General features: G+C 36.6%; 2 protein-coding genes across 6 annotated transcripts in view; one reads left to right on the top strand and one right to left on the bottom strand.

Annotated features, from left to right (window-relative positions):
* Root (ciliary rootlet coiled-coil, rootletin) overlaps positions 1-18,769 on the top strand; it is a 90,904-nt gene that overhangs the window by 4,847 nt on the left and 67,288 nt on the right. The gene's annotated exons all lie outside the window — the stretch shown is intronic.
* On the bottom strand, positions 426-16,779 carry Tti1 (Telo2 interacting protein 1). Of its 5 annotated transcripts, none has more exons than XM_087347731.1 (14): positions 16,645-16,779; positions 15,342-15,551; positions 14,335-14,471; positions 14,027-14,204; positions 12,426-12,603; positions 11,911-12,245; positions 11,262-11,470; positions 9,944-10,126; positions 9,227-9,445; positions 7,771-8,282; positions 5,045-5,667; positions 3,634-3,862; positions 1,672-1,800; positions 426-789 (listed from the first exon to the last, which is right to left on the bottom strand). In XM_087347731.1, the coding sequence occupies exons 2-14, from the start codon at positions 15,533-15,535 to the stop codon at positions 709-711; spliced, it is 3,207 nt and encodes a 1,068-aa protein (XP_087203857.1). In that variant the 5' UTR covers positions 15,536-15,551; positions 16,645-16,779; the 3' UTR covers positions 426-708. The 5 variants fall into 5 exon arrangements, with proteins under 5 accessions (XP_087203857.1, XP_087203858.1, XP_087203859.1 ...); XM_087347732.1 differs by having other exon boundaries at positions 16,658-16,779; XM_087347733.1 differs by lacking the exon at positions 16,645-16,779 and adding an exon at positions 16,514-16,624.

The raw sequence follows: 18,769 nt of genomic DNA, 5'->3' as shown, positions 1-18,769 counted from the left end.
CAGATGGTGCTTGACAGGCTGACAAAGAAAGATTTCCAGGGATGCTTCCAGGCTTGGCAGCGGCGCTGGGATCGTTGTGTTCACTCCCAGGGGAACTACTTCGAGGGTGGTGGATGAATTTAATACCTGAGATAAGTGTTTTATACGCGCAGTCTTGAAACTTTCCGATCGCACCTCCTATGCCTTGATGAAGCCAAGTGGGATATTCAGCTAGCCATGCATGCCATCAGTGAACTGAGTGTGTGTGTGTGTGTGTGTGGGGGGGGGGGGGGTAAATACCAGCAGAAGCATTTATTAAGTGAATTAATGTGTTCCATCACACAATTATTTATGGACTTCTTAAATGGCACTTCTCAGTGTACAGTGATATCTCAATATAAAATTTGATAAGTTCTAAAAAGACATATTAAATATGGATAGCTATCACCCTTTCTTATTTGTTATTTTATTTACTGTTTATTTAACAATGCTTTCAGTAGCTCAGATTATGTAACACTGAATGAGAGAATGATAAGTACACACATTCTGAAATTTATTAGCAACTGCATCACAACAAATTATGTTTAAGAACTTAAAATATGGTGACAGTATATATGAAGATACTTGCACTTGGTTGCAATGAAAAAACAGACATTACTCCATGAGCTCTTTCTGAATATTCATTGAAGCTGTTTCTACTGAACAGTCTATGTAAAAATAACTATCACTCTAAGATCTAATATCCAGAAAGTGCAGAATTTCTTCAACATTTTTCTTGAATTCCTGATGATCGACGTTTCTTTCTGTGACCTAGAACAATAAAGAGCATGTGACTATGTACTGACTGGGTGTGCCATGGTTCCAACTACTTGGTATACAAAAAATCTGTAGGAAGATTCTTTGTAAAATAAAGAGCAATAAGGTGTTCTCCGCATACTTTCCAATTATATATTTCATTGGTCTTGTTCATCTACTGCAGATGCAACTATGGCAAAACTAATCAAATAAAAGTTACAGAATTTAATGAGATTTCTGTTTGTCATACACCAATCTTTTTGGTAAGATAAACTTGTTTTTTAAAAAGAAAATTTTGATTTGAGCACCATATATAAAGTAGGGACTATAGTAGAGTAAATGAACCCAAATTAAATCTACCTGACAACTACTGTACCAAATTTTACTGATTTGTATTCGTATATGCTGACAAGTGGATATATAGACTTCCCAAACATGCATCCAGTCCAGAATGTTTATAGCATTCAATACTATTTATTACACAGAACAGGCCAGTTTCCCACGTTCAAGAAATAATGATGATGCCTATGCCATGATGTAAGAGATGGAGGCAGCATGCTACCTCTTTTCAGAAAACAAAACAAATTTCTAATTTTTGGATATTCTTAATTTCCATTTTATCTCAGTTTTCATTAACTAGTAAAAATCTTTCCAGCTTCTCAGAATAACTTCATCAGTGAACTTTAATCCATTTATTTAACATCAAAACTCATGCTTTTTTTTTTTACATACAATTGATTATTGGGTCTATCAACAACTTATTGAGCATTCATTAAAAATTGAGAATATGTTCTGTTGACATGGGAATCGAATACTGACAGGTCTTCATGGATTGGTGTTTAGGCTTGGGCAACTTCATCTTTACCTTTACTCTCATATAATCATTATCATGATTACCTTGACTGTCTGCAAACCATCAGCAGGTAGATTTAATTGCTGGATGGGACTCCACATACAGAGTAGTTTCAGCCAAACTGCACCTTGATTTACACCTGACAGTTTGTAGAACAGGTTCACACAGGACTCCTGAAAACAGGGCAGAGTAACATGTTGTCAGCAAGAATGTGTGAACACCCCGGATACAATTACAGTATTGTAATCAAAGTAAAGCATTTCATCATGTCCAGACATATGTTGGCTCTTTTGCCTAACTTCTGAGGCACTGTTCATTGTAGGTAAACACGAATGAATGTACAAAAGGTGTAATGTAATTTGGAGCACATATTTTAAAAATACACTATTTACATATTTCACTGGTACTGATGTTAATTTATTATACGTACAGAAACTATAGTACACAATTTACACAAAGTGTTAGATGATTTAACAAATGAATTCTATGGCAGCTTGCACAGTGAACAGTGCAAAAGACTGGTAAGCACTAAGCATAAAGTTACATTATAAAACATTGATGTAACACATTCTGGCAAGAACATATTTTCATTGACTGACTATTTTATTTAAAGCTCAAATTGAATTGTAAAATCATTCAGAATGACTCATCTGTAATAAGTAAAGGATATAAATTTAATTCTAAATATTTTCTGAAACAAGCATATTTAATTAGAATGCCTCTATGCATTATAATACCTCAGCAGTCTATTAGCCTTGCAAACAATTTATGATTGTATACTGTAGAGAAACCCAGAATAGTTCACTCAGCAAAAATAACTGGCTGTGATATAGACAAATGGGTTTTAATGCCCAGCCAAGGAAGGGGCCATTTATTTGCCACTAAGCTTGAACTGGCTTCATATGAATCAGTTCTGGGGATAAAAAGCAACCAGATTATGAAGGTGACCAACCACTCATTTGCATCTAGTCTTCTGGGTTGTTGCACCACGTAGTCTTGTAGAAGTTTACCAATGTTTCAGAGGTCCTTGCTGCCTCCATCATCACTTATTGCCTTGATGATGGAGGCAGCAAAGACCTCTGAAACATCAGTAAACTTCTACCACCAGACTACATGGCGAAACAACCCAGAAGACAACCATTTTCAGACGCACCACTATGAAAACCTCAAATCCTACAAGTCAACATCCATTCCCCTATAGGTCTTAATATTGTGGTGCTTAGACACAGGGGTAACTTTATCTTCACTTATGATATGTATTACCACTACTACTCATTTGGGAAGACCATACTGAAAGCTGTCAAGCAATTTCATTTTGGCTCATAAACTTCATAAAATTTATCTAGTGTGGCTCAAGGTTTTACGAAATGATAAACAACACAAAAATATTAACCTCATTAAGAATTACAATGCCTATTTAAAACATATTTCAATATAGTGAATACTTTTAACAAGTTAAAAAGTAAAATAAAGCTGTCCTCCTGTACGCCATGTAGGCACTTGGGGGGAGAGATGGTATAGCTCCTACTCATTCTTGACCTCAGCACTAGATGGAGGTGAGTGGTCAGCATCATGCCCCAACCATGCTTTACCCCTGGGAAAGGGCCCTGGTACCCATTGGATAGGAGGCTGGGTGGGCCCCTGAGCTGGTCTGGATACAGAGGGTAGAGGAAAAATCCTTTGCCCCCATCGAGGATAGAACCCCAGTTGTCCAGCCCGTAGCAAGTCACTATACTGAGCTATCCTGGCTCTTTTTAACAAATACAAGGGAGACTAATTTCAGATTTTATGTAGTGTGATTAGCTTTGCAACATTAGATTAAACATGTGTATGAAAGTGGTATGCAAAATCTCAAAAGAAGTATTTAAAAAATATGCACATTCCAAATTGGAGCACCTCCAATTACCACTGTTTGGTGCTGTTCACTTCAAACAAGTTATGTTTCCAATTATTTGTGACAATTGCAAGTATAGCTTAAAACTTTTAATGTACAAATGTGGATGAACCTGAAGTGGAAGTGGCTGTAGGCTACTAAGATATGGTGCTGCTGCTGTCAATACTTGTTCAATTTCACGCTCTTGTAAGTTCAGGTGCACGACCAAGTCTCCCATGTTACTTAACAGTTCCTTCTGTAGTTTGAAGAGCTGAGTGAACCTGTATGAAGATACCCTGTCCTTCTTCTTGCTTTCTATTGAAGACTTAGTTAATACCTGACACAGAGGCAGTAACACATGCCTGAAGACAAAACATTACATCATCATTAGATCATTCAACAAGGATTAACATAAATGAAAACTTCAATTATGTGACACAGTTTAGAAATTCCTTTGTGGCAGTAGTAATCAAACTAAAGTATAGTCTTGGAATACTTCCATGGTTATAAATCAATGAAATTTATACGGGTTTTTTGTGGAGAAATCTCTTGAAAGCAGCTATATGAAAGTTTGAAAAAATGATACAGTGGGAGGATAATAGTGGAAACGGGTAAATTCTTTTGAAGTCCCTAAACTTTTCAAATACATCCTCTGTGATTTTGCATAGGGATGAATTATTATTTGGAAAGGTGCATGCACACACACACGCGCACACACACACACAAAGAAAATTACTGTATTTCCTCGATTTTAAGACAATTTTTTTCTTCTTCACATTTTATAATTTCTGAAATTAGAGCGTGTCTTACATTTGACGCCGCCTAAGAATCAATGTTGAAAAATTATATTTTATGACTAAGGCACAAGGAAAGTTTTCATGCCCATAACAGTAGTCACGGGACACAAACACAAAGATAGCAATAACAAACAAATTCCAAAGTATTAATACAGAGAAGTTTCATATTTGAAAATTCTTCTTCTTCTTTTGTAACCAATCCTAGGATTGGTTGGCAGCAGCTTGAGCTGCTGATACTTGGGAAATCCTGAGGATCTTTAATGCGGTGGATTCCCCTTGCCTTCCGCATCCTATGCCGTTGACCCATCCGTGTTCATCCACCTTTAGGGGTGATTTCTCACCCCAAGGGCATGAGGGTGCCCTGAACCTCCACCCTCCAAAGAGGCTGTTGGTACTTGGTAGAGAGGGACCACTTATACTGGTGGTCACTCGGTCTGTGGACGCAGTTTAACATCATGCCCGGGACTAATTTGAAAATTAACAATTCCTATTGTAATTAAGTTTTTCCCCCTAAAAACCTATTATAAATCAAGGCTGCATCTTACAATCAATGGTGTCTTAAATTCTATGAAATATGGTATCAAGAAGAGAATGCTAAGGGGGTTTGTGCATTCGGATTTTTTAAGGAAAGAGTTCATATGATTATAAACTTGCATATTCTTCATTGCTACATAACGTGAGCAACTGATACAGCATTATAAAACAAATTAATAAACAATAAATTACTTTATGAAATTTTCCACTTACTTCAATGTGCGTGAACGTATGAAATCTTTAGCTGTCTGTGCAAGTACACAAAGGAGACCAAAGCTACGGTTCACCAAAAGATGGTCAGTTGTCTCAGCAAATCTATTGACAAATGGTGACCAGATTGCATGTACTATTGGCAATAATTCATTCTCCCATGCCTCCAAGATCAGCAAGCCTTCTTGTAATATGGCTAGCACAAGCAGCTTTTGTTCCCTATTTTTGCTTGGCAGGAAATGTATACATCTCTTAAGTACAGAAACTGTCATTTCCACAAACAGTGGCAACTTCTTCTCTCCATCACAGTTTTTTTCATCACTTTCATTATATGCTCCACTATCAGTGTCTTCAACATCAACTTCAACATTATTCTTGAAATTTTCTGACTGTCTTTTACAAGAGTGATAATTAATGATTTCATCAACAGTAGTCTGTGAAGTTTTCATAATTTTTGGAACAAATTCCAATTTTTCTGTTTCTTTCCCATTAATCTCATGGCACATTTTCACTTCACTGTCTTTATTCTTTAACCATCGCCTTACAGATAAAACAAATGTGTAAAATACACGAAGGAAAGAGATTGCATTTCGGTCCTGAAAGATGTCACAACTCTGTAACAAAACCTGAAACACACAAAAGAATATATTGTCCCTTTCACTGTTACTGATGGAACAGTTCACCTGTGGATGGAATTTTTTCCCTGAATATATCAAGGACTTTTACATTGATTTTTATCATGAAAAATTATATGGCAAAAATAGACATACAAAATATTAATGTATTTGATATGAATTAAAGTGAAGAAATCCAGAAGTTCAGGGAACAACTTGTTATGCCTATTTTCCTTCAAATTTATATAGAGAAGCTAACAAGAGTTATGAGAGAATAATTTAGTGACTTTATGGTAATCAACCTTTCCCTTGGGTAAAGTGGCCAAGGCATGAGGCTGATAACCTGTAACCATGTAATCCTGTATTGTGAAATAAGTATACCTTTATGTTTACATTTTATACATGTTCTGATGGCAAACAGGTAATTTATACCTTACACTTTACACATAAATTCACTGGTAAATACTCAGTTTCTCACTGTACACTTTCAATCAACTCAGTTACTTATCTACACATCACCAGCTGTAGCTCAGTGACAGTTAGAAGGCATCCATTGTATTCAGGAGGCCCCAGGTCTGAATCTTTGACAGGAGATGGGTAGGCCATGTTCATGGTTTTCCTCATTTCCTCCAATCAGATGATAAATTTTACTTTAAAATGGGCTTCTACACTCTTATTTGGTATTAAAAATTATCCTGCCATTTTGAAACTTTGTAAAATATGCAGTTAATAAGGGGTCATTAAATATACCAACCAGTTAACTGTAGTAACACAGTCAGAAGGTTTAATACTACCAACTACAAAGCCTGTCACTTGACATAATTCTGAGCCATGACAAACCAGTTGACATTTTCCATCCATTTACCTCAGATCTAGTTTAATATTATCCTCATCTCATTCTTGGTCTTCCAAGTTGGTGGTTCTCAACACTTCCCAATTCATGGACTTGAAGAACAGGTTTTCTGAGGACCAGTCTGGCTTACATTGTACAGTCTACAAATTTAGTTATTACTAGCATGATTATTTATGTTGTAAAAAGTAATGCCTTCATGTGGTGTCAAGATTGAAGAGACATCATAATCACCCATACAATTAAAGTTGTCACAAATCTGTACACAAACACAGAGAAAACCTGCTTTATCAGTCATTAACTGGAAAGAGCTGAAAATGACTCTGCTCCATGTTTTATTTTATTTATGTGTATATACAGTGACACCTATCTTCAGTGTAGAACCTGGATGAAATAAAAATTTGTTTTTACTGTAAAATTTCTGTGGTCCAACGAATGCAGTACAAAACATCACATGTAATAAATGGAAACTGTTTCATGTGGAAACAAAAAGCAAGGACAGGATGGAAATTATTTAATCTTGTGTCTGTTTATTGTTTTCACATGATTTGGTCCAGTCCTATACTTTCAACACTGTGTTCAGGTACACACCTGTTCCATGCCTACCACTGTCAACTGTCAGTTCATTTATGTTCATTAGCTAGCAACTTGTAATTTCCTTTAAGGGTATAATAATCAAAAGGTTTTTACCTCTTCATTTCGTTGAACCAGGGCATCCAAGAGAAGTGTAATATTAGATTTGGACACAAAGTTGATGGATAAATACAGTATTGTGTATGGGGTATATATCTGTACAAAAATCTTGTCTGGATTAAGTCGAAACCTGCCTACAACAGAAAAAAGTCCCTGTTCCATCAGGTTCCATTACTGACAAGTTTCATTGTGTGTATGTACATACACAGACAGTGGCAAAAAAGTAATCACATATGATATACCTAGTAAGTCTCTGCAAATTAGCAGTAATTTTCAACACAAACTATTTAGTCTTACAATGGAAACAAAAAGTTGGTAGTTTTGAAGAGGAATTTTTACACCACAATTAAAATACATCTAACAGACTGTGGAGTAGTATAAACAAAGCCATGAACAAATAGAGTTCTGCAGACCACTGGTTGCAAAACACTTCCAAATTATGATTTCCGAAGAGGTCATCCTACCAAGAATTTGTATGTGTTTGTGTCTACCATACAAGCTGCATGCTTGATGCATCATAACCTTCTTCATGTGGCTACCCTAACAATACTAGATGTCCAAAATGTACTCACATCTTTAACAATATCCTCCAAGCATGGCAACACATCCATAGAACTGTACTTCATAACAATGTTTAACACATCCATCACACCAGCATTCTGTTCCATTCTTCGTAGCTTGAAGGTCACATGATATGAAAAGTAGTCAACATTTGCTTGCACCAAGTCTGTAACATCTCTGCCATAGCCACACGCATGACTTATGTCTCTGATAGCAGCCATTCCTGCTTCAGCAACAAGCCCATTTGCACTGCCAGCCCGTTCTAACACCAAATACAATGTCTTTAGTAGAAACTGATCAAATTTTGAACCAAGAACTCTGGCCATCTTTCCTACTCCTTCAACAAGCAAACAGGCTTGTATGACATTGCTCTGTGCTTGTCCTAATGTAATTGATACCTCTTCCTGGAGTTCATTTGTATGGGTCCCTACACTCAGACTCACATACCAAATGGATGGTTCTAGGTACACTTGCAAAACTTCCCTAATAATGTCTTCTAAATTTGTATCTTCTCTGTAGGCACCTGCAGGACAACATGAATGAGTGTTAAAAAATATTGGAATGGATATGTATACTCCAAACTTCAGTACAGAGTTTCAAAATGCATGTCGTGTGATTTCTGCATAGGTTATTGGTCTTTAGGTTCATTTATCATGGATACACATCTACTGTTGACTGAACAAGAGAATGGCAACACACTTCACAGTTGTACATTCCATTGCTGATAAAGCAACAGTGCTATTATACCACAAAGGGACATGCATTTTTTCTTCTGTTTATTTTGCTATTGAAAAATGTTTCAAGTATTACTGAGATTTTGTTGTAAGTCATGTATCCAGTTTTGTATGAGCCTTTTTTATAAATATGATTATAACATTTTATTTCACTTTCCTGTAAAGTATGGTGAACTTAGACTGTTTTACAGTCCAAAATAATTTTCCCTGCTCTAAATTTCATTAAAATCATTTGTTTTGGACATGAAACATACAAATGAACAGAAATGCAGACAAAAATGACTTCCCCATTATGCATTCAGTTTGTGTAGAACAGGCATAAAGACATTTTATTCCTAGTATGTAATACACGTACTCAAAGATCCTACCAAAGCAATATAATCGTAACTGTCAGTCTCAATGTTCACATTAATTCAAACAATAATGAAAATCAGAGCCACAGTGGTCAAACAACAAACTGCAGTGAAGTTGTCAGTCTTCTGAGTTGTTGCACAGTGTAGTTTGGTAGAAGTTTACCAACATTTCAGAGGCAGCTATGAAAAGTCAGTAAACTTCTACCAGACTACATGATGCAACAACCCAGAAGGCAGCCATCTTAAAATTCACTGCCTAGAGAACCTGAAATCTCGCAACAAATCATCAAATATGATGAGCATACAATTGTTTATGCAAACATTAAAAAACACGTGATATATGGAAGAACACAGTAACAGTCAAAAGAAGAATGCCTTACCTCCACACAGAATCTCATTTAAAAGGAATGTGATTTCCTTACGATTATATGGGTTACTGTGAAAAATGTCCAGTAGGCGATAGCTCATAATACTTAAATCTCCATACTGACCAAGCATACAACATACATCTTCCATTTTCTTTAGAATACTGTGATCTGTGAAGTATTTGAACTGTTTCCATGGGGATGTCCATACCTCTACTTGACTCACTTCTAAATCTAAAATGTAATATGTATAAGAAACAAGTCAATACAGGAAATATGACAAAAAACAGAGAGCCACCAACTACAGTTTTAACACACAAGGAATATTACAATATTATAACTAAGATAACATTTTCCAGCCATCCACCAAAAAATTAACAAAGTCAGACTTTGTTCTAATGGACGAAAATATATAGGACAGGTTTCCCACAAAAATTGTATGAGAATTCATCCTTTCCTCATCCTAGTCATCCTTTAAGTTTCTAAAAATGAAAATTAGAAACTTATTAGAACATATAGTTTTATTAACTTGTTTTATTCTCACATTTCATGAAAAATGTACAAGTGTGACATACCTTGGTGCACTGCTAGAAGGAAAGCCTTGTACATATCAATTATGTACCTCTATAATGTAAATAGACAAAGTTTTAATGACACATTTAATATAGCACAAGTGTTAACCTGTACTCATTTCATAAGTAGGAAGCTAATGAAAGATATGTTAATGAATACCTCTTAAACTGTAATCTTCTAGCAGGGATATACAAGAATTATCAAGTTCAAAGGCTTGAATCAGAGTCCACATCAGGCGGTTTAGATGAGATACTGAGCTCAACAGATGGGGCAGCTTACTAACCCCTAAGAGTTTTATGTAGCCTGACAATAGTCTCAATGCTGATAATTGCTGGACATCATCTGCAAACAATGTTACGATATAATGACTTGATTATGTTTACACCAAATAACACATTAACTGACTAACTGCCAGACCTCCTTGTACTAGAATCTGAATGTTCAGACAACTGGACAAGATTCTGATACAGTCCCACTGACCTCGTATCCTCTCAACCCACCTCCCTAAGATCAATCTTAATATTATCCCCCATCCTGCTCACAGGTTTTACCTCAATGTGGTGACAGGAACTAATACACATGCTAGACGACTATCACTAGTCTGGAGGAGGAGGGAGCTAACCGTAACTTGCAACAGATCAAAGTGACTCAGCAGCAGCACATCTGTGACTGCAAAGATGATATTTTTAAGATGCCTAATTGGGATACACTCTTCGCAGTCACAAATTGTATATTTTGTATTTAGGAAAGAAAGTTCTAGATTAAAATATATTGTTGGGGCTTTTAAAAATAAAACACTGATATATGATAACTGAAAGATCAAAATTAAATTATTCCATGGTGGTGTCAGTGGCATAAAAACAGATTAGCTGCAGAAATAAAATTTTTAAGACCTCCCATATGATACACTGTTCTCAACCACACATTCATCCCCTGCCAACCCCCACCCCACAAAAGAAAGAAAAGAAAGAAAAAAGGGAATATATTTCACTAAAATTAAAAATCAAACCTTTAGAATGAGAACTTCACAAGTATAAATATAATTGGTTTCTACACATTAATAAATGAAATATCTAAGTTTCCAAAATGGGTCATCTAATAGAATGAGGACTTCATTGCCTACTGGAAGACTAGCAATGACATGAAACGGATCACCCTTGATGATCTCAACTTCTTCACTTTTGTGTTTGGCATCCAATAACATACTCAGTACTGCCACACACATATTAATTCACTATTTGTACATTTACCTTTCATTATCATGTCAAACAAACATAGTTTTTTCTTCTGAATCCTATCAGTGAAATGCTTTCATTTAAACTACAGATCTCATGTTTAGTGAATAGGCTTCAAGCAGTTTTGTTTACTGGCAGGTATTTCCATACTGCCAACTTTTCATCACAAACTGTTAGCAACAACAATTTCAAATGTATTAATGGGGAAGGCGAGGCGAGAAAGTTTTGGTGCATATACTGACCTGTTCCATGAAGAATCCTAGGTAGTTTAGTCACCAAGTTGTAGAAGTTGTCTTCTAGGATTTCTAGAAGAGACTTTCCAGAGTGTGTTTCACATTTCTCAGAATACAACCGCAGTCCCTTTGTGGCTGCTGCAGCAACATCCTCATACTCATCTTCAGAGAGCATTATGAGCATTTCAATCAGGTACATTACACATGGCTTCAGGTTTCTGCAAAATGAAATATAGCTATCATAAAATACATATTAAAAATATAAAGACAATATATGTTATTGCATATTTAATTAAACTGTTTCAATATCATAAGTTACATTACATCAAAGTGGCTTAATGGATGCCACGCTTCTCTTTATTGTTATTAGTGGTTTATTTAATGATACTGTCAGTAGCTCAGACTATATATTGTTGTATAATAGGACTGTTAATGAATTGTAAAGGGTACATATGAAAGCATTTGTTGCCTAGTTTAAGGTACAATCTTGGCTTTTGCCTTAAGGAATGGAGGAAAACCCTGAAAAACCTAGGACAGCAAGTCTCTGGACTGAGATCTGAACCTGAGACCTGGCAATTATGAAGGAGTACTAAATACTTGGCTTAGGTTTCTCTTGAACCATGAATTGTCAAACAAACAACAGAAACAAGAACCAAACCTGCAGCATCTAGACAGCAGTAAGTGACAAGAAGATGCCAGCGCCATTCTCACTTTCCAGTGGGAATGGTGCTGAACCCTGCAAATAGCTTTTGCTGAAACAGCCAGTTTCTCTGCAGCAGCATGATACCATTCAGGGGTGCGATTCTTTTCTTGTAGACTCTTTAACATAGATTCCTTACTGCAATCCTCCCATTTGGTTACTAAAGGATCTTCTTGTAAGACAGTTGTGGTGGGATTTATTCTGAATTGCATATTGAAATGTTCCAAATCATCAGAGGAATTACTGTCTTCCATCACAACAGCAACTGTCTCTGCCCACGCTTTAACAGCAAGCTGCAACATACGGGCAACTGATAACAGGAAATGTCAAGAATGTGTGAATATTAACCATTTCAATGTTTGCATGTAACAAAACATCTGTCTTCACTCCCTCTTGGTGGAAATAAATTATGCTCTCTTTTACACAAAGTGAAGAAAGTGGTAAACCTCAAATTAAAGACTGCAATCAAATACCATTGTTATCTGATGTCCTTGCTTCTCATCATCAGTGGCAATTCTCTGCAAACCACTGACTATTCCTGGCAGAAAGAACATTAACACATCCCCTACTTGATGTCGGAAAACAATGTCATCTCTGTCTGCATCACCGTGTACTTGTGCAAGGGTCATCACACACTCGATGGCTGCGAGCCTATGCATAAAAGAATATGAAGAATGCTTCATATTTGCAATGATAGACTGAAGAAGTAATAAGAACAATCATGCACAATATGATATCCATTTAACAAGACTGGAAATATGTACTCCAATCTGAAGAACACATGTTTTCCAAATGTGTTCTATGTGCTTTTACATTACTTGCTGGCTTTAATGTTCATATATTACAGATACAAAACTACTGGTAACAAAAATAATTACCAGTAGAGATACTGCACTTCAGATAGTCAGTTTTTTACTTGCATCTTGAACAATATTTTAAATACAAGAAAATGATCTTATTGAGAACTATATTTTATATTAGTGCACATACTCATCATTTGTATGAAGAGTTATTTCAGAGAAACTGTAAGAAGTCTTATTTGAGTTAAATGGAATGTAGGGGTAAGACTTCACTAATACAGACTAATACAAAACATTAGCACCACTGGAATGAATACAGAAATAGCGCTGATGAGCATAATGAAATGTAATCCATGAGAAACAGACATGGGAAGGCAAAGAATGAGATGGTGGAAAGGTAGAAGAAGGTTCTAGCCTAACATTAAATACATGAATGAACAGAAGCAAATTTTAAATACCTTCCTTGATAATTACAGATGGCATGTAACTACTTGATGATAAGTTTTCATACTTTTTAACATAATTTTTATACAGTTAAAGCCACTCGAGGAGCTTGAATAGGTCTCAGTACAGTAACTACATTATGAGTTGAATGACCAGGGTTTAATTCCTGGCAGGGCAGGATGGTTCTCATCACCCCAAAGTTCAGACCAGCTGTGTTGCCTATCCAGCCTCCTATACAATAGATGCCAGGAGTTTTTCCTCAAGGGTAAAGCAACCAGGGCATGAAGCTAACAACTAACCTCCATCCAATGCATAGAGCTATACCTCCACATCTTCACACTTCTGCATGGCACGATGCTTAGTTAAGCACCAAGGACAACTTTATATTTTTTACCTTCATGCCTAAAATTTGATATGGTAATAAAAAGCCTGTCACAAAAGTAAAGGATATCAGCAGTGCACAGACTGTCAAGATAAAGTTTATGCTTAATTAAAAGTCTATACTAAGTTGCAAAAAGCAGACACAAATTACAAAAGTTCTCCTTAAATGACATTAGGACTACATACAAAAATGGATGGAACATGAACACAGATTGATGACAACAGGCTTCCTGCAACTGCATTCAGATATGTACCCAGAGGATGACTGATTTGTGGTGTTCAAGGAAAAGATGGATTGCCTAGCGCACAAAGTCAATAATAACAGTTTGTGTAAAGCTGTTGGATTTAATCACAGAACACAGACACATGTCTTTGGAAATGCTGCCTTATAGCTCGTACTACAAGAATGAGTAGGGCATTATCCTGATATTAATACTGAAAAGTTATACCTTAGAGGACGTGATTTTTCCCATTGGGCCATTTGGATGGCTATGTAAATCCCCTGGCCCAATTTAGGTGCATATTTCCTATCATAAAGCTCACAGATGACATCAGAAGATGCTTGTTTCAGAAGACTTGTGACACATTCCACAACACTAAGCTTCAGTTCCTCTGGAACATCTCCAACTGTAAGAAACAAACTCCATGGTGCAAGGCTTCAATGAGTTTATAATAACTTAGCTGTCAAAAATTTCATATTTGTGAACAATGACAGTATAACAAATATAATTTTTATAATTTTAAAGTAATAACTCACCTAAACATGATTTCTTCTGGTCATAGATTTGAAAGAATAGCATAGTGTACAGTTCTAAGAATTTCTTCAAATCACATACATGGGTACGTTGCAAGATTTCCTTCATGCAATCCACAAGATATCGTTTTATTTCTAACCTGTTAACATATTTAAATACCATTGAAATACATGTATTGTTTAGTCAGTTTAATAATGTGCTTATGGTGTCTAAGACATTGCAATCCAGTCTGACAAAATTGTATGGTAAAAGGGAAAGTTTACTAATTATCATTGGGTTCAGTTCATCTACACAGAAGTGCAGTCTCTGGGTCTTTAAAGAGAATTAACCTCTTAACTAGAGCATTGCCCTCAGACATTTGCCTTTCAGACACCTTGGTCAGGGCCTTCCTAGGCTTAGGTAGTACCATGTACCTCATTTGCCATAAGTCCCCAGTACTACTTCAGTTCTTCCTGCTTTTAAGCTTCCTTCTGGCACTTGCCAGATAAGGTCTGCCTATGGAACAGTTGTCTTTTCAGTTAAAGGAGAACTTCTTTGGATAATTTTAACAGCACAGAGATTATATGCATGTGCAGGGGCTGCATTTCAGTACCTATTATAATATGAGGAAGTTAAATTTGTTGTTTCTATGGAGCAATACTTGACTCATATCAGAAAAAATCTTGTAGGACTTGGTGGTGAGTCATGCAGTTCCTGCTAGAAGCCAGGAAGTGATGTGTTTAACTTTGTCAGTGGATTCACCGTAGAAAGTAGGAGTGTGTGCAAATATTTTGAAGCAATATAAGAAGTTTTAAACTACAAAATTTATTTTGCAAGCCTCTGGCTGGCAGCCACTTCAAAGTAGCTACATACAACCCCCAAGTAAAACTACTATCTGACCTCTACCAGTTTGTTTGTACAGTAGTCACGTTATTCGTGTAGTCATAGCCACTTTCTTGTAGGATTACGGTACAACTTGACTGATTTCATATTACTCACACCTGAAATGCATGACTTAATATCTAATTACCCAAGCTGCATGTTCTGCAGCTGTAGCTGCAATGGAAAAAGAGATACATCCTGCAGTACTTGAAGTGCTGAAGGAGAAACACTGCGAAGTAGTTCCGTTAGTTTTAAAATGTGATTTTTTGATGGTTGCTGAATAACCAGATTATAAGCTGGTTTCAGAAAATTGAATGTTGCTGCAGGGTGTTGTATATCCATTATAATAAATCTGTATCTGAAACAAAGATAAACAAAGAAAGTAGGATGCAAATGTTGGCATGAAAGTTTTTTACCTTCTTACCGAACTACATGAAGCAGAATCCTCCTTGAAATGTTAACAGTATGCTCAGCTAATTGAGAAATTCTCTTCTACGGAAACCAGAAGTTCATTACTGTGGTCATAAGAGCCACCCACAGGACCCCAGCCTGAGCTAGATTAACCCACTTCACTTTCTCACACCCTACACTTAAAGCATCTATTTTCCTCAAGATGCTTCCAAGCTATAAAAAGACCAAAAAATGTAGCCTATATTTTTGTAAAATCAATTCCCACTTGTGTAAACTTACAACATATCAGATTTGTGCCATTTCCAAGTTTCTGCATTTCAATTAATAGGAACAAGGTTTCAAGCATAATTCTTAACTTTTTGAATAAGTGAGATTTCAGGTTCTCACAGCAATGAGTATGAAGATGACTGTCTTCTGGGATGTTGCTCCATGTAGTTTCATAGAAGTTTACTATCATTTCTGAGGTGCTTGATGCCTCCACATCAGGGCAATGAATAACATACATCAAGTAAAAGTCTTGTAAATTTTTAATTTAATGAAGACTGGGCTTTCTTTAATTCATTCTGTTTGAAATAGGAATGAGGGATGCGAGATTTCACGTTCTTGCGGCCCTGACAATGGAAGCAATATGCACCTCTGAAAATTTCTAAGACTACACAGTGCAACATAAAAAAGGGGATCTTAATAAATGTGGTCCACTGGTAGACTTGAGTACACTAAACTAAATTAACGCTATTCCAAGGCTGCATGAAGTGAAGTAAATTAACACAAACTTAATCTAATCTTGGTCGAAAATATCACGGTAATTGGTTATTTTTATTCTATCTTGGCACTACTGTACATTTGTGTGGCTACCGTAAAGGATATGATTGGACAAGAATGGTAAAATGGTGGAGGTAAAGTTCACACCTAACGGGTAGATAATCCGTGCATAACGGTGACAGTAACACCAGAGTGAGGTTATGTCAGTGATAAATCTTCATACTTGGTGAACATACAGGAAAACAATTTTACACTTGATACACCAGCAGCATACATACCAATAAAACGTACCAGCTCAATAGGCAATCAATAAGCCTTGTATGAAGTAATAATATGCTCAGAATGTTAACAACACTACGCCGTGAACACGTGACTTATTTTGCGCTCGGCTTCAGCTGCTCAGTAGGTATGTAAGCTCCCTGACGTTAAACCTCCTAACCTCAGTATTCTAAAAGCTAGTGCTGGATTGTCATATTAGTTGTATGCAGAGTACATAGCAAAGAAGTTTCACAAAATCAGATATGAACATATAGCAATGAGGCCTCCCTAACCCCGTAATTATGATCATGTTAAAATTAATAATAACCACATATGATGGACGTGCGAATTGTGAGGTGGGAGCTACATTAGCGCAACTTACTATAGGACGCTGTATGTTTGGTAATAGATCTTCTAGGTAATGTTGTAAAATATAAAAAAACATGGCTCTTGCATGTAATTTGGTTTTGGTTTTATTTGGCGATAACTGATGCATCATTGGAGTTAATCATTTAAAATTTTATGATATGGAGACCACAAAGACATACAAAATCCGTGTGAAATATTTGTAAATCAACAGCTAAAGTAAGCTCAGGCCTCAGAATGTTGTCTCTCAAAAAAATCAGTAATTTACGTTGAAATATCATCAAATAAACTAAACATAAAGCCTACAGAATTTTTAAATAGCTGGAAAAACACGAGCCTTCCATTATGCATCTACTTTTTACATTTTGTATGAATGATGCATGACAACAAATGGAATTTAACGCCGTGTGAGCTGAAGATTGAGACAGAAGGCTTCCAGAAGACCATCTTCAGTACGTCGTATATTTCGTACTGAGGTGAGATTTCAGGTTCTCACGGCGGCGAGTACAAAAATGGTTGCGTCGTGTAGTTAATAGTTTTGCTGCCACTATCATCATATCATCCATCGCCCTGATGATGACGGCGGCAGAAACCTCCGAAACGTTGGCATACCTCTACCAGAGTCTTTGCCGTCTGTCTTTCAAACAGTGTTTACCATATTTTAGATCAACAATCTGACAACTCCATTTCTATATGTTAAGTTATTTTAATAATGGATTAAGCATTGGCAGTATCAACCATAAAGTGAGTTGTTGATGTAATCTGTTGTAAATAAGATGACTTATACATAACATTGAAAGGTTGTTGCTTCTTACGCTGTCCTTCAGGGCTCGACCCGATAACATCGCTCAGTTAATATAAATAATGTATTTGACCCCTTGGCATACTACTCGATTTTGTCTCCCCAGGAATCCAGCGGATTTTATTTACATGTTTCAAAACAAATCTGCTAAAAATATTCTGTGCTGTTAGGCCTATATCACGCTTTTCTTCAATGCTTGAACGGTGTTGACTCATTCAGTGTCATCCTACAGGTGACGCTACCTGAATGAGTGGGCGTACGACAGTAATTATCCCGGGGCGGATTAACCGGGGTCTGCCAGGAGTTTACCAGCGTTTCGGAAGTCCTTGTTGCCCCCATGATCAGGGCGACTCGTCTTCGCTGATATGGTAGACATCCTTATTTTTTGGGCATAAATTCCTGCAGCTAGAATCAGTCAAAGACAGGCTCTGTCCAGACGTTCTTAAATAGCAGCAGCTTTACTGCCTAAATACTACTATGACGTAACAGCCCAAAATCGAGCCCTAGCCTCCTCTATCTTCTTCCTCCAATCCTCTCTATCCAACGCTATCCTTCTCCAAGCTGCTGTTCCAAGGAGATTTCTGGAGTCAGTCGTCACTGCATCCAGCCATCTACCTTTAGGTCTTCCCACTGTCCTTCTCCAATATATTGTTCCTTCCAATATTTTTTTGGGTAGCCTAAATACGTATGAGTTGAATTTTTGTTTTTTATAATAACATTCTAAACTTTGATCTTTCGACTACATTTGGGGCTCTGAACCTTTTGAGACTTCGGGCCGCACTCACCCTTTCTTATCTATTGTCAGGTTGCCGAGGACAATTTATTAAAAATGCTAAACAGGCAGGTTTAACTATTAATTATATTTTTTAATGGATTTGTTGATTTTTGATTTGTATTTATAACTTGTGTTGGGCAAGGCCGTGGTCTAGGCAACCCGGAGTTTTTCTCCGGGGGCTTCCCCGGTTTCTCCGTGGCAT

Source organism: Zootermopsis nevadensis, unplaced genomic scaffold, assembly GCF_977971745.1.
Source record: "Zootermopsis nevadensis isolate Lab colony 2312 unplaced genomic scaffold, Znev_1.0 Znev_ptg000012l, whole genome shotgun sequence".
Lineage (NCBI taxonomy): Eukaryota > Metazoa > Arthropoda > Insecta > Blattodea > Termopsidae > Zootermopsis > Zootermopsis nevadensis.
The sequence above is the reverse complement of the archived record's forward strand: the minus strand, read 5'-3'. Positions and strand labels throughout refer to the sequence as shown.

Coding starts and splice junctions, on each gene's coding strand:
- Tti1 (XM_087347730.1), bottom strand. Junction 12,604..14,026: donor GAAAAATCACGTCCTCTAAG/GTATAACTTTTC, acceptor TTTTATGCATAG/GCTCGCAGCCATCGAGTGTG. Junction 1,801..3,633: donor TACAGCCACTTCCACTTCAG/GTTCATCCACAT, acceptor CCCTGTTTTCAG/GAGTCCTGTGTGAACCTGTT.